Below are 14,961 nucleotides of genomic sequence, written 5' to 3'. Positions count from 1 at the left end.
CGGGAACACAGGCTCGGCCGGTCAGGGCACTACCCAGAGGGCCACTGCTGGGATGGACTTTTGCACTCCTGGTAAGCTAACTTTGACTAGCTGTGTTCATTTAATAACTAAGATCGTTTATACTGATTTTCTGTCTTTTTTTTTTTTTTGGGTTTTTGGGTCACACCTGGCGATGCTCAGGGGTTACTCCTGGCTCTGCACTCAGGGATTACTCCTGGTGGTGCTCAGGGGACCATATGGGATGCTGGGATTTGAACCCGGGTCGGTCGTGTGCAAGGCAAATGCCCTACCCGCTATGCTATCACTCCAGTCCCAATTTTCTGTCTTCCTTTAGGATATTTTTCCAAATTCTTTTGTAATTTGAAGGATTGAGATTCAAAAGAAGATCTTCTGGGGCTGGAGCGATAGCACAGCGGGTAGGGCGTTTGCCTTGCATGCGGCCGACCCAAGTTCGATTCCCAGGATCCCATATGGTCCCCTGAGCACCGCCAGGAGTGATTCCTGAGTGCAGAGCCAGGAGTAACCCCTGAGCATTATCAGGTGTGACCCAAAAAGCAGAAAAAAAAAAAGACCTTCTCTTCCCATACACATCCCCAATTATCATCACTTACCATGCCTCAATTTCCCCTACTGGGAAACAGGGGCAGCAGGAGGGACCCAGAAAGATACCTGAGTAAAAGTTCGCAGATGAGCACCAGCTTACAGTATGTAACTGTTAACTGTTCCCACCACAACTATCCTGATCTTCTATTACTGAGGAATATAGTCATATTTGTGACATGCTAATACATTAAAGGTATACATATAAAATTTTTGTTTTCTGGTGCAACACCTCAGAACCCAAATAAATTCAGCACACTGAAGAGCAAAGGAAAAGGCTAATATGAAAGGTCCAGATTCTAATCTGAGTTCTCCCTCTCAACTGCTCCATGGCTCTGGGCAAGTCTTTTGATCCAAGTCTCAATTTTCTATGTCTGAAAGCACTTACCTTGAATATAAACTTTAGCTCATTACTACCCTTTATAGGACCCAAAGTCTGCCACTTATTTTCTGCCAATGCTTGATGATCACAAAGAGAATGTATGTCTTTAAAGACATCATTTGTAGAACATCTCCTTATGAAATATAGGAATGAAGTAGTAAAAATCATTTTAGTAAGAAACCTATTCCTAAAAAGCACCGTGAGAACAGTTCAGAAAGTATCATTTAAGCATTATAATGATTTTTTACATTTAAAGAGAAACAGTTATGAAGTCTTCTAAAGATAATCTCCTATGTTCCAACACTTAAGTTTCTATTTTCATGTATTTACTTTTTAACTCAGGAGACAGACACACCTACAAGCCACTGCAAGCCTTAATTTAAAACATACAAAACACAACGTAGATATGTAACTTCTGTTGATTTTTCTTAAGTCAACTATAATTAACATAGCAAGAAAGTAGATGGAAACAAAAAGAGCCAAGAACACGAGGGCTAGAGAGATAGCGCAGGTGGCAGAATAAAGGGCAAGCGTGTGCAGGACCTGGAGTTCGATTCCTGCCACCGCATAGCCGTGCAGATCACTGAGCAGTCGGGGTTTGTGCTAGTACTGGGAAAACCCCACCACACTCCCAGACACACCATGAAGGGTGGCTCCTATTCAAAACAAAACAAAGAACAGTCTGGAGGGGATTATCAGTTATTATTAATAAATCATACAACTGAGAACTGAACAAATGAGCTGAGCCCTATTTTCCCCGTTTATAATCACAGTCTCCAAACACCGACTCCTTCTAACAGTCATATTCTCCAGTGCTCCCAGAGACTAGTGGCTCTGAGTCCCAGGAAGATGCACACGTGTCCCCTGGCACAGGCATGGCCACAGCATCCACCTTCTCTCCACAGGATGTCCCCTAGGGCTCCTGGGTAGGAAACAGCTATAGAAAAGTCCGCTCTGACTTATCAATTTGGCCAAAGGATACCCTGGAAACCCCACTCCAATTAGAAACTACGAACCAACACCAAATGGCTGCAAGCAAGCTTACAGACGTAAGATCTTTAGTTGCTAACAGTATCCTCCCTCAGTCTGGGAAGCATATCCGTGTGATGCATAAAACCAAAAGGAAGAAGAAGACCCCTGTCTGCAGAGCCCACAGCACACGAGTGTTTGGTCAATGGAAGCAACAGTCACCAGAAGGCTTGCTATCAATGACTACAGCTGTTTAAAAGGATATGAAAAAGGAAATCTCTTTGACTGAAACCCTACGAAAAAAGGAAGAATGACCAGTCTTGGTATTCTTAAAATACCCTCCAATGGGCCGTCTGTGAAGCACTTAGAAAGCATCTTGCCCAGAGGAGGCAAGCTAACGGTACTCATCATTGCAGCCTCCCAGAAACAGTCGGGTTTATGGTGATCTCTGCAGCTACAGAAGTCAAAGCCACCACAGGAAGAAAGAACTCCAGTCCGTGAGGGTATGGCTGCCCTGCCTTCTCCACAGAGGAAGAAAGCCCCTCAGGAGTCTCAGAATGACGATGAAGACCTTGACAAATAGGACAGGGGACTTAAGCCTTACTCCACGGGAGTCCAGTGTGTCTTCAAGCTGTGATATTCCTACAACTAAGAACTACTTCGGAAAGACATACCAGAGAGAGTCATGCTCAGTTATACTTAAGACGTTCAGTTAAAGGGGCCAGAAATATGCAAGGAGTTTGCTTTGCTTGAGCCAGGAGTAAGTCCTGAGTACCTTGGGCTGTGGCCTAAACACGAAAGAGAGGGAAGGAAGGGAAGGAAGGGAAGGAAGGGAAGGAAGAGAAGGAAGAAAAGGAAGGGGAGGAAGGGGGGGAAGGGGAGGAAGGGGAGGAAGGGGAGGGAGGGGAGGGAGGGGAGGAAGGGGAGGGAGAGAGGAAGGGAAGGGAGGGAGGGAGGGAGGGAGGGAGGAAGGAAGGAAGGAAGGAAGGAAGGAAGGAAGGAAGGAAGGAAGGAAGGAAGGAAGGAAGGAAGGAAGGAAGGAGCTAAATTAAAAATCATCAGTTAAACAATTTAAAACATCCAAGGGCCAGAGAGAGCACAGTAAGCAAAAAGCTCGGGAGTCAGCCCCGAGCACCACCCGCCCCACCAAGGAAAACATCAAATCCCAGTTGAAAAGGTCCCTTCACGTTGCAGCAGACAGACAGAGGAAACTGCTACGGCATGTTTGGGGTTTATTCTCTTATGCCGAGGCTGAACCCAGCTGAGAAGACCGAGGGGGTCTGGAAAGTCTGCAAGGATGGATGAGAGAACACTCTTCACTCTCTAAGAGGCTCATGGGGGCTCGAACGATAGCACAGCGGGTAGGGCGTTTGCCTTGCACTCGGCCGACCCAGGTTCGATTCCCAGCATCCTATTTGGTCTCCCGAGCACCACCAGGAGTGATTCCTGACTGCAGAGCCAGGAGTCAGCCCTGAGCATTGCCGGATGTAACCCCCCAAAAATAAAAAAAATAAATAAAATAAAAAAGAAAGAAAGAAAAAGAAAATCTAAGAGGCTCACGGTATGTGCAGCACCCTCACCCTTCAGGTGCAAGAGCTCTGACCTGCAGTGCTCAGAGAGCAGAGAATCATCTGACACAGAGGAGGTGCCTGCGAGGATGAGACCAGCTATGGTTATCTATTTGTTTTTTTCATTAATAGTTGACATGATTAAAGTCAACCCTATTTCTTTGACTTTAGGGTTCTGATAAGATTTTTAGAAAATCATTTAAAACTGGGGGCAGAGTGATAGTACAATGGTTAAGGCTCAAGGCAGACCCAGGTTTAATCCCCAGAACCCCATATGATCCCCCAAGCCCCGCCAGGAGTAATTCCTTAACAGAGTTAGGAGTGAGCCTTAGGCATTACCAGGTGTGGCCCCCAAACAGAAACATTAAAATATTTCCTTACAAAGAAATCTGGGCTGGAGTGATAGCACAGCGGGCAGGGTGTTTGCCTTGCATGCAGCCAACCCAGCTTGATTCCTCCATCCCTCTCGGAGAGCCTGGCAAGCTACCGAGAGTATCTTGCCCACACAGCAGAGCCTGGCAAGCTACCCGTGGCATATTCAATATGCCAAAAACAGTAACAACAAGTCTCACAATGGAGATGTTACTGATGCCCACTCAAGCAAATCAATGAGCAATGGGGTGATAGTGACAGTGACAAAGAAATCTAGCTATGAAATCTCTCATAAACCTTTCTCAAATGATGACTCCCTGATTTACAAAACATGATACAAAATACATTTTTATCTACTCAACAGGGATGAGCCTACTGCACTTGAGTGAGTTTCATCATCGACACTATACGATACAAAGGAATTTACAACAGACAGAAACTTAACTGCATGAAGCGCTGGACTAAAGATGCAGCCATGCAATTTACCAAAGTAAAACAGGTAAAAAATTTAAAACTTCATGCACATTCCAAGGGAGGCTCCTAGCAGTGAACCCCTTAACTAAAACTGTAGACAAACCAAACAAAACAAATTATAAGTCTGATCATATGCTTACTTCTCATTTCAACATGTGACTAACTGCTAAAAATTAAAAAGTCTCTTTAATACAAGTAGAATTTTTTTCACACTAAACCACTATTCAAAAGGAAACTTTTATGGGAGGAAAATACTAGGGGAAATTTTAAATGCATTTTCAGGATTATAAAATCTCTGGAGGTAAATTAACTGTATTCCTAGAATAGGGCATATTTTTCTAGATTTTATTATCAATTACTTGAATAAATGCTAAGAATTTCTTTCTTCCTTTATAATTCAACATTCCTCATTTTTTCACAGCTTCCGCACTTTCACAGGGAAATTCCTGTTATAATAATAACTTTCTAGTATTATAAAACTGAGCCAGATTATCTATGTGTGTGTGTGTGTGTGTGTGTGTGTGTATCTTTTTACATAATGGCCATGGGCTCCCTGTTTTGAATTAAAATAAAATTAAATATCAACAAGAAAGCAAAAAAGTAATTATTAACTTAAGATACTGTTAGAAATACATATGATTCTGTAGCAAAGCAAAATAAAATCAAAGGACTGTTAACAGAAAAAAAAGTGAGAAGTGGCAGCATATTTGTTTTCCTTTTTGAAGCTTTGTTTTAAAACATTTTCTGAATGGATGAAACTCCCTCTACCAATTCTCTGTCCTCATTTCCTCTAGTGAGGCTGACAGCAGTGTTCCCGATCACGGAGGCCAGCCGACCTTAGGGAGTGAGACTCCTCCAACTACAGCACTGCCAACAAAACAACGTTTACATTTTCTTTCATTTGTTAATGTTTAAACTTAAGGATCTTCACTGACAAAATAAGACATTTTGGAGCTTGTTAGGTGCAAAATGACAATTTTTACAACACTAATTTTAAAACTCATAACATCAAGAGCTGACAATATGATATTATACTGCACACCCAAAAGCCAAGTTCCTGCTGCTCAAGTGAAAATGGTCACGAGAGAGGATCAGCCTAATGCTCCTATGATGGGGGGGGGGCAGTGTGACTCAGAACGTTGTATGTGTGCAAAGCCCCTAACGCTGCTGCCTACCTCGACGATGTCGGAGTTGGTGCGGCTCTCGTGCGGCTCGTTGTACTCCGTGTACTTGAGCAGCACCTTGTCCATGTCGGTGCTGGCATACTGGAAGAGCTTGTTGGAGCTGTTGAAGATGATGAGGGCGATCTCGCAGTCGCACAGCACGCTCAGCTCGTACGCCTTCTTCATGAGCCCGAACTTCCGCTTCGTGAATGTGACCTGGACAGAGAAAGCAAACGGGCGTTTGCAGAAGGAACACCAGAAAGTGAACCGAGGCGCAGCCGGGAGCATCCAAGGTGGAAGTGCTTAGCCCTGGGCCTCCTGCCCGATCTCAGTCCTCAGGGAGCTGGATCCATGAGCTGATATCCCCTCACTGCTGGCAGTCTCCCGGGTGTTCCCTCACCCCTGGCTACCAGTCCTGACTGCAGAGAGCAAAGCAGCAAAGGTCACTGTCGTCACGTGTCTTAAAACTGCCACCATGCAAAACACAAGTCCCACCCCACCAAAATCTGCCATCACTCATACAACTAACACCAAGCTAACTAAAATAACCAAATAACAAATAACTAAAGTAACCAAAAATAAACCAAACAACTAAGCACTCCTGGAAACAGCACTCTCCTCCCTCCCAACACCCGAGTCTCGAGCTAGAAAATGCCAGTGTCCTCCATAAAACAGACCAATCCTTCTTTGCCTCTTAAAAAAGTATTACAATCCTTATAATATTAAAGGATTGCAATGTTAAATTACAATTAATTTTTGTAATTAATTTCAAAATTAATTCCAGGCTCTTTTGGGGCCTGCAAGGCATCTTTTTGTTTCCTCTTCTCTTCCAAATTTGTTCTCCTTCTGGCCTCTTCAAAACCTCTAATATGCTGAAGTTCATACTATGAAATATCACCAAACAACCTCCCTGCGGGTGGGACCAAGGGACCCCTGGGAATCTGCCCTCCCACACTGTATCACCCGGCGGGTTCCCTCTTAGCTCATTACTATTAGCCACATAAACACCTGTACACTGACTGCAACTGTCTTAGCCTCTCAGTTCTTTGTTTACTTTGTTTCTGGACTACACCTGGTGGTGCTCAGGGATCACTCCTGGCTGAGGCCAGGACACCGTGTGGGGTGCCAGGGACTGAGCTCAGGCCAGTGTAGGCAAGGCAAGCTCCCTGCCACCATCCTGCCACTCAGGCCCCTCATCACCACTAGGTGCTTCTGGGTTCTTATTAGTCAGCAGCATCTGGGCAAGCTCATCGCAGTGTCATTTTCAGACAGTCCTTCTCAAGGGCAGTGGGTCAGGAGCATCCTGGCTTCTCCCTGACCTTGCTCCTGTCTGTCTTTCCCTCTATTCTCCTTCCTCAAGCACCCCGAGACTTCAACCTGGACCCTTTTATTTCCTCCCAGTCCTCACTAGGCGACTGCACCTGGCCTCCTGAGCTTAAAAATGACGAACATAGACTTTCACACTTCAGCAAATAGTACAGTGGGTAGGATGCTGGTTTTGCATGCGGCAGGACCCGGATCAACCACCAGCACTGCCTACAGTCCCCTGGGCACTGCCAGGAATAAGCTCTGAGCAGTGCCTGTGTGGCACCAAAAACAAAACAAAAACCAAAAAAACAAAAAAAACCTCACCCAAACTCAAAATGATTAAAATGAGATAAAATCTATTTATTTAGTTCACTGATTTCTTACAATGGCTCTGTGGGTTACTTCTCAACCTGTGTTTTGTGTATTAATATAGTCTTACTCAGGTTTTAAATTCACCAATGTACCCCACACTAACAACAAGTGAAATTTTGAAACGGAAAATAAGTATTATAAGGGACCTACAATTTTGCACTGCATAGAAAGTAATATCCAAATTCATCAAGAAGCCAGTAAGTGACTTGTCTCTCTCCTGTCCTCATGTCCCCTCGCACGCTCTCACCACCCTAAGCGCCACTGGCATGGGTGGTGCCCATGTGACACACACTTAACCAGCACTACTTGCCACCCCGTCTCTGTGGGTCACTCTTCATACCATTATCTTCCTTCCAAGTAGTTCTTTTCCTCAACTTAGAAAAGAAGAAGAAAAAAAAACAGCTTTCACTGTGAGTCTTTTTCCGAGTCCTTATAAATACAACAACACAATTTTATGTCTTTGTACATATAAAGCTGTTTTCCCTACCTCCCTACTTTTCCTCAGACTAACATAAACCCCTGCACCATGTTTTGACTACTTCTGATACCACATTTTTGCTCACAATCACTTATCTATGTACACATACACGCATGGTAGATTCTGTCAGCTACTCAAGGCCATCCGGGTTTGAATCCCAGTACCACATGGCCTACTAAAGCACCCCAGCTGCAACCACTGAGCAGAGCTTGGGGAGCCCCCAAACCAGATTATCACTCTTAGAGCAGACAAACACGAAGTAGCCGCTGGACAGAAAAGAAAATGGCCAAAGGATTTATTTAAAGAAAACCTCTTATTCAGTTAAAAAAAACTTAAAAGGAAGGTAAACAAGACAGCATTAAAACTGAAATATGACTCTGCTTCAGAAATCCCATTAAGCACGAGTGAAGACAATTCTTTTAAGAAGCGAGGGTCCACGGTCAGTCAAACAAGAACAGTCCTTGGCGTCCGTCCCTGCCATGGACCGTCCTTCGAAGTCATCAATCAGAAAGAGCTAAAGATAAAGGAAGGGGCTGGGGAGGAAGAGACTTGGCAGTTTTCTTTCCAACTCACTCCTATTAGGAAAGTCAAAGAAAGGTTTTTCAGCAACTGGAAAGACCAAAAACCCTACGCATCCACGATGCCGCCAATAAGCAACACTGAAACCACAGAACCACAGTCTAAATAAGGAAGAAGAGTTGTAGTAACAAAAAAAGATATAACTGAACTGTGCAAGAGCAACATGAAAAGCTTGAAAGTGATTTGAAAGTGTGAAAAGTCTGCGTGGGTTAATAAAATGGATATACTCTAAGGAGAAACAATCGAGAAAAAGACCCCGAACAACAAGGTAGAGTAGAGGCAAGGGACAGAGAATGAAAAAGGAACGTGGACAGCAAGAAGGACATAACAGCACACAGCATGTCACCACAAATGACTGAAAAACAATGGAGAAAAGTCTGAATTTTTACTAAATGTTTTATGTCAAAAAAAAAATCAACAACAACAAAAAAAACACCACCGAGTACAGATTTGTATGCGCCAATAAAAATTTTTGAAATATTTGAAAAAGAAATATGCAACGCAGGGGAGTAGCTGGGTGCCAGGGTTCCGTGGTCTGACTCTGCACAGGCCAGACCCCAGTCTGTCCCCTCAGTCTGATTGCAGCGTGGCCTGGAGGACCCCAGACTGTCTCCTCAGACTGACTGCAGGGTGTCCCTGGAGGACCCCACTGTCTGCAGGGTCAGCCCGGTGGCTCCTAGCATCATGGCGCTGCACCCCAGGCCCAAGCATTAAACTGTCTGGCCTAGGACAGAGTCTCCTGTGTGTGGCCCTCCGGCCCGTGCACAGCTCAAGAGCACTTGTCCCTCCCCTTCTACAAATACTAGTATTACAAGCTGCACCTGGAAACAAAATTTCCAAGTCATTTTATAAGACCAATATAACTTGTCACAATCTTATAAGAATATTAGGGCCAGGGGAATTAGACCAATCTCACACCCATGTACCCATGACTTAAAAAACCCAAAATGCAGTATTAGCAAATCAAATAAGACATACCTGCAACAACACACCACAGGACCAGAGAGTCCAGTGGGCAGGGCACTTGTCTTGCACACTGGCAACCTGGGTTCTATGCCCAGCACTGAATATGGTCCACCAAGCGCTGCCAGAAAGAAGCCCTGAGAATTGCCAGGCATGGCCTCTCCACAAATTATAAAGCAAACAACACCAAAAACCAAAACACATCATCAAAAGATTGAATTTACCTCAGGAATGGTGCATTAGCATCTGAAACGTCATGTACCACATGACATCCAAGGAAAACAGGAGACAAGGACAAACACAAATGTCACCAAGGGGAAGTGGAATAAAAATCCTTTATAGTTCTCAGTGTAATATTGTGCTGCTGAAATTTTTCCCTTCACTGCCCCAGTAACTATCTCACCAGCTCATACTTACTCATTCGACATGGCACTACTGCAGAGAAGCAGGATAGAGTAATGACATACAATTTTCACAATCTCGCAATGACATTAGAAGAGAAAATACAGGACAAAGTATCACTCTAGCAGGAAAGCAAACCTGCTCCCAGAGACAGGTGCTTCCGTCCACCAATTCCCCGATCACTTCATCTTACACCTACAGGCCACTGACATAAATGCCTTTTGTGCCAAGTAAGTTTTTGAATTGCCAACGCCTAACACAGTCCCTCAGATATAGTATTTAAATTCGAATAAAGCACACTTCTACACAGAAATAACTTTTCCCTTTTAAATGCATTAATGGTCATTTTTAACTCGGAATGCACAAATCTAAAAATCAGTAAAATTAAGATGCCCTCGTAGTTTATGACCAAATCTTATCTGAGTCCAGAACGAACCTGTAAAACAAGCCACCCACCTGCTGCTCAAGCTTTTCTGCCTCATTTGTCAAAAGCAGTTAGAAATTCAGATATCCTTTCTCAGCCTGGCATGAAGTTGACTGGCAGGGATACTGCGCCCAGGACAGGCCAATTCTCATTGCTGAGACTGTCGGGCGGCTCCATCTCTCTCGCAAGGTCTCCCGAGCAGACACTCCTGCACAGCACCGCCCCTTTGCGCTGTAGGAGGCCTCTCCCCAGTCCCCGCAACCAGTCAGTCTCGAGGGGAGAGGCCCTGGGGCCTCCTGCCTCAGCTCTGCTGCTTCTCAGCTCCTCCCCTCCAGCCACAGCCCAGGTGTTCTGCAGCAGGTCCCCAGGCCACCACGTGTCCTAATCTCCAGGCCTGGGAAGGGAAATCTCCTTGCGACCGTGTTTACAATTCCTGTCTATCAGCAACCACAAACCCTTCCACTTATTTCCACTCTACCAGGCGGTCTGCTTCCAGCTAATCCTCTCTCTTCCTCTCTCTCTCTCTCCCTCTGCTCCCCGCCCCCCGTACTATTTTTCTAGCCCCTGAAAAATGTTTTTTTTTTGGGGGGTAGGGAGGGTGGCACATCTGACGGTGCTCAGGGCTTACTCCTGGCTCTTCGCTCAGGAATTCCCCCTGGCAGTGCTTGGGGAGCCATATGGGATGCTGGAGAGGCAAGTGCCCCACCTGCCATACTATTGCTCTGGCCCTGAAAAATAATTCTTAGTAGCTAACCAGAAGACATAACTGACTAAAACACATCCATTAATAATTTAGGTATTATCTAAAGTAATTTAAAATAATGACAGTATTTTAAAAGATGTATATATATATACATATATATATATATAAACTCTAAATATAACATAGCACAATGAATGGTAGTAATAGCACTGAGGTGATTTTTCTTTGCTTCTTTATGCCCATGTTTTCTATTATTAACATATACAATTTCTGTAATAAACCAAAAAGAGTTTCTTTAAAATACGAGAAGCCAAAAGCCTGAGTGCTATAAATTTTCTACTGTCACTGACTGCAAATAAAAGTAGACTTGAAATTAAAAGAAGTTCAACCATTCCTTTTTAAAGTATCTATTTATATCAGTTAAGTAGATAAATTAAAAGTTTCATTTACCTGCCGGTTCCTTTCATCCATTATGCGTGTGATTTGTATTTTCTTCCGCCCCATTTTCAGTCACCTTTCCTTTCTTATATTCCAAATATTTAATTCAAAAATTAATTTTCTTCAATACCCTAATGCATCGTACACAGCTTCTATTTATTTCAGCTTCTAGTCCAAGGGCTATAGCTGAAATTTTCTCTAAGATCTATAAAGGAAACACAAATTAGAAAATTTAAGCTTATAAATCATGAAAACGTTACCCAAATTTCCAGTCAGCTTGAGTGCTGCACACAGACAGCATTAGTTGGAATTTCTGGCTATAATTTTGTCCACTTTGTCCATAAAATGCCTCCGAATTTTTTGCGCTTTTAGTTTTGGTAAATACAACCTTTGCAATTTCACTAACGCATGTAATAATAGCCAGTGCTCACTGAGATTTTTTCCCAGTGTCTTAACTAGTTCCAATTCTAATAGCTGTCATAAGCTGTTTCCCCTTTATAAGTCTGGGCATTGGAAGAGGCTTGTGCCAACACTGCTGAGCGACGTATCCCTGGCCACCAGCTGGTGAGGGACAGACAGGGTATGACAGAGTACGACCCAGGTGGGTCCAGCTCCTGAGCACTCGAACACTGCAGAAAACCACCCAGGGCCTCTGCTGGCTCTCAGGGCTAAGTCAGCTAAGAATACGGACAGCCACAATCTCGCTTTACAAACCCGTTGCTGCCAACAAAAATCCACAAAGAGATGATCTACCTTCATAATACTGACATAGATGAACTAAAATACAGGCGATTCCTTTAGCAATCCAAAACTCCCCTACCAGTCTAGATACCAGTCAAATATCATTTTCTCGATGAAGTCATATAATTCCTCTGGGAAGAACAAGTTGTAACATCTTAATTTGTGGGTGTGGATAGAAATTCTATTTCCCACTGAGACCAAATCCTTCAAGACAAAATTTCTCTTTTCCTTTCTTCTCTTTGCTGTGCCAGGATAGAACCCAGGGCTTTGCATAATCAAGACAAGCTCTGCTGCCGAGGTGCATCTCCAGCCCAAATAAGATTTTTGACTCCATTTCTCTTCACAGCAGAATAACTGGCATTGATCTATAATGAGCAGTGATGCCAGAAACCTAGGGCTTTCACAACCCACATGCATAGGAATCAGAAAGACCATGCAGGGGTTAACAGTCTGCCTGTACTTGGCAACCTGGTTTGACCCCAACACTGCCTATGGTACCCAGAGCCCCTTTCTTCCCAGGCCTTTGCCTAGAACCATTTTGGGGCTGTTTAAGACAAGGTGACTCTAAAGACATGAGGTCACCATCTTCCAATGTGCCAGCGAGTTACTAGCAAAGCTCTTTCTTGACCTGTCACTGTGTCTCTTGTTTGGCCTTCGGATGAGACTCTCACAAGTTACAACCTGATTAAAGAAGAGATTTTAAAACAGCAATGGGAAGAGCAGCATTATTTGGGTCCTCAGTGGGTCTGTCAAAAAACGACTTTGGCGTAAGTTACTTGATCTCCAGCACCACTAAGAACAACGTGATGTTGGGGCTGGAGTGATACCACAGTGGGTTTGCCTTGCACATGGCTGACCTAAGTTCAATTCCCAACATCCCATATGGTCCCCCGAGCACTGCCAGGAGTAATTCCTGAGTGCATGAGCCAGCAGCAACCCCTGTGCATTGCTGGGTGTGACCCCCCAAAAAAATAAAACAAACAATGTGATGTTTTAGAGTGTTCAAAAACTTAAAATGAAACAAAATTTTAGTAGACGATACTAAAAATACAGAAAACAGAATTCTAAAAATGAGATTTCCATGGAAATCTGAAACAAGAAATTAGGGAACAATAAAGGTTAGAGCAGAGGTGACACAGGGGCAGTGGCAGGTCCTGCGGACTTAGGAAGGGGAAGTGGCTGGGGCTGTAGTGACTTTGTACATCCATGCCGCAAACATCAGCGCCTCTGCACTTAGGCTGCCTACGGTGTCATACAGTTGACTGGATCTAGCTGTAGAACCAATACCTGGAAGAAAGGAAAATTTCTGTACTGAAACCTCAAGACAATAATACAGAAAAGTCTATGGAAAGAATTTGAGAACATAGAGAAAGAGACAACTGTGATCCCAGAACAGAGGAGAGAACATATGGCAAAGAAGAAATATTTGAGTACACAGTAGTTAAGAACTTTTAAAAACAGATCAACAACATATCAGCTACAGATTCAAGATAGACAGACACTCAGACAACTCAAATACAGAGAAAAACCGCCACGCTGGAGGCATATCAAACAGGAAGGGGACAAACCAGGGACCCAGAGCCAGGCCTTAAAAGAAGCCAGAAAAACTTTTAAAGATAACTAGAACATATTAAGATTTACGGCTGACCTCACCACATAAATAACGAAAGCAGAAAGAACAATTAAATAACGTGGGGATGGGGTGGGGAGGGAGATGCCAAATTAGAATTCTTATTTCCCCCCAAAATAAATCCCTTCAAAAATAAAAGCAAAATAAAGTGAAATAGAGTTATTTTTTAGTTAATAAAAAAGACTTTCTCAGAGGAATCACTGGACAATTGTCTTTAAGTAAAAGAGGTAAAATTCAAGGTAGTAGTGTACATATGCACAATGAAAGTAAGTAAAACAGAACAATAAATAACTCTAAATGAGTATTGATTAAATAATACTTGCTGAATCCAAACTATTACAACGCACAATAATAGTATACAATCAAGGAGGGTAGTGAATGAAGTTCTAAAACCATGGCATTGGCTAAGAAATAGAAAACATACTCTTGGGACCCTCTGCGCCTAAAGACTTTGATTCCAGAGACCTAACACATTTGGGCATCCAGCGCAGCTTCTGACAGCAATGCACTGGGACTGTGAGCTGGGCTACAACTCCGTGCTGCCCAGGGATGGATCTTTCCTCCCCACCTTGTCTTCCTGCACGGAAAATGGCAGCAGCAGCAACATCCACATGGCAAGAGCCATCTTCTAAGACTCCTAACCCAGAGGTATACGGTTTTTACACTTGGGGCTCCTAGGGAATCATGGGAAGTGGGTGTAACCGGCACGCCCTCGGCCCAGATAAATTCGGAGCTGCTGAGAGTGAAACGGACCCTCTGCACCTAAAGACTTTGATTCCAGAGACCTAACACATTTGGGCATCCAGAGCAGCTTCTGACAGCAATGCACTGGGACTGTGAGCTGGGCTATGCAATTTCTGGCAGAATTTTCCCTGGACTTTATACAGAAATCCAAAACCGCGTCCGTGCGACTTAACATCTCTTAATTGTCAGCAATGTGAAACTGTTCCTTTTTAACAGGTCTGACTTGGGGAGGGGGGGGAAACTCCAAATAATAACAGTGAGTTTTTGTTGAAATATTGAAGGTTATTAAAGTAGCAGCCATTTCTCTGGACTGTGAACTAAGCAACAGCCCCACGCTGGCCGAGAAGAGGAAATATCCCTCTTTCCCGGTTGTTTCCCATTTTCAGGGAGAAATGTGGCATGGCATCCACCATACTATGAGGTGCGGGAAGGGGGATGAGGGGGAAAAAAAAGAAAAGAAAAAGGAAAAAGGGAAAAAAAAAAGAGTTATGTACTTGGAGCAGTGGGGCTACATATCTCTTCATTCTCAGCAATGGAAAACTAATTATCAAATGCTTCCTTGGAAGTAGGGCTGTCTTTCTTGGGGGGAAACTCCAACAACAATAATGAGTTTTGTGTTGAAATATGGAACGTAATCAAGGTAAAGAGAAA

At 43.7% G+C, this 14,961-nt stretch overlaps 1 protein-coding gene across 10 annotated transcripts in view; it reads right to left on the bottom strand.

The window, feature by feature from the left end:
* MEF2A (myocyte enhancer factor 2A) overlaps nucleotides 1-14,961 on the bottom strand; it is a 95,413-nt gene that overhangs the window by 32,797 nt on the left and 47,655 nt on the right. For 7 of the 10 annotated variants that reach the window (XM_055141221.1, XM_055141220.1, XM_055141218.1 and 4 more), the window contains 2 exons: nucleotides 11,208-11,400; nucleotides 5,541-5,744 (listed from right to left, as the gene is read on the bottom strand). In XM_055141221.1, the coding sequence (XP_054997196.1) occupies nucleotides 5,541-5,744; nucleotides 11,208-11,261 (258 nt within the window). In that variant the 5' untranslated portion in view covers nucleotides 11,262-11,400. The remainder of the gene's footprint in view (nucleotides 1-5,540; nucleotides 5,745-11,207; nucleotides 11,401-14,961) is intronic. The other 3 variants (XM_055141219.1, XM_055141223.1, XM_055141222.1) reach the window with 1 other exon arrangement.

Source organism: Sorex araneus, chromosome 6 (assembly GCF_027595985.1).
Source record: "Sorex araneus isolate mSorAra2 chromosome 6, mSorAra2.pri, whole genome shotgun sequence".
Taxonomy (NCBI): domain Eukaryota; kingdom Metazoa; phylum Chordata; class Mammalia; order Eulipotyphla; family Soricidae; genus Sorex; species Sorex araneus.
The sequence above is the reverse complement of the archived record's forward strand: the minus strand, read 5'-3'. Positions and strand labels throughout refer to the sequence as shown.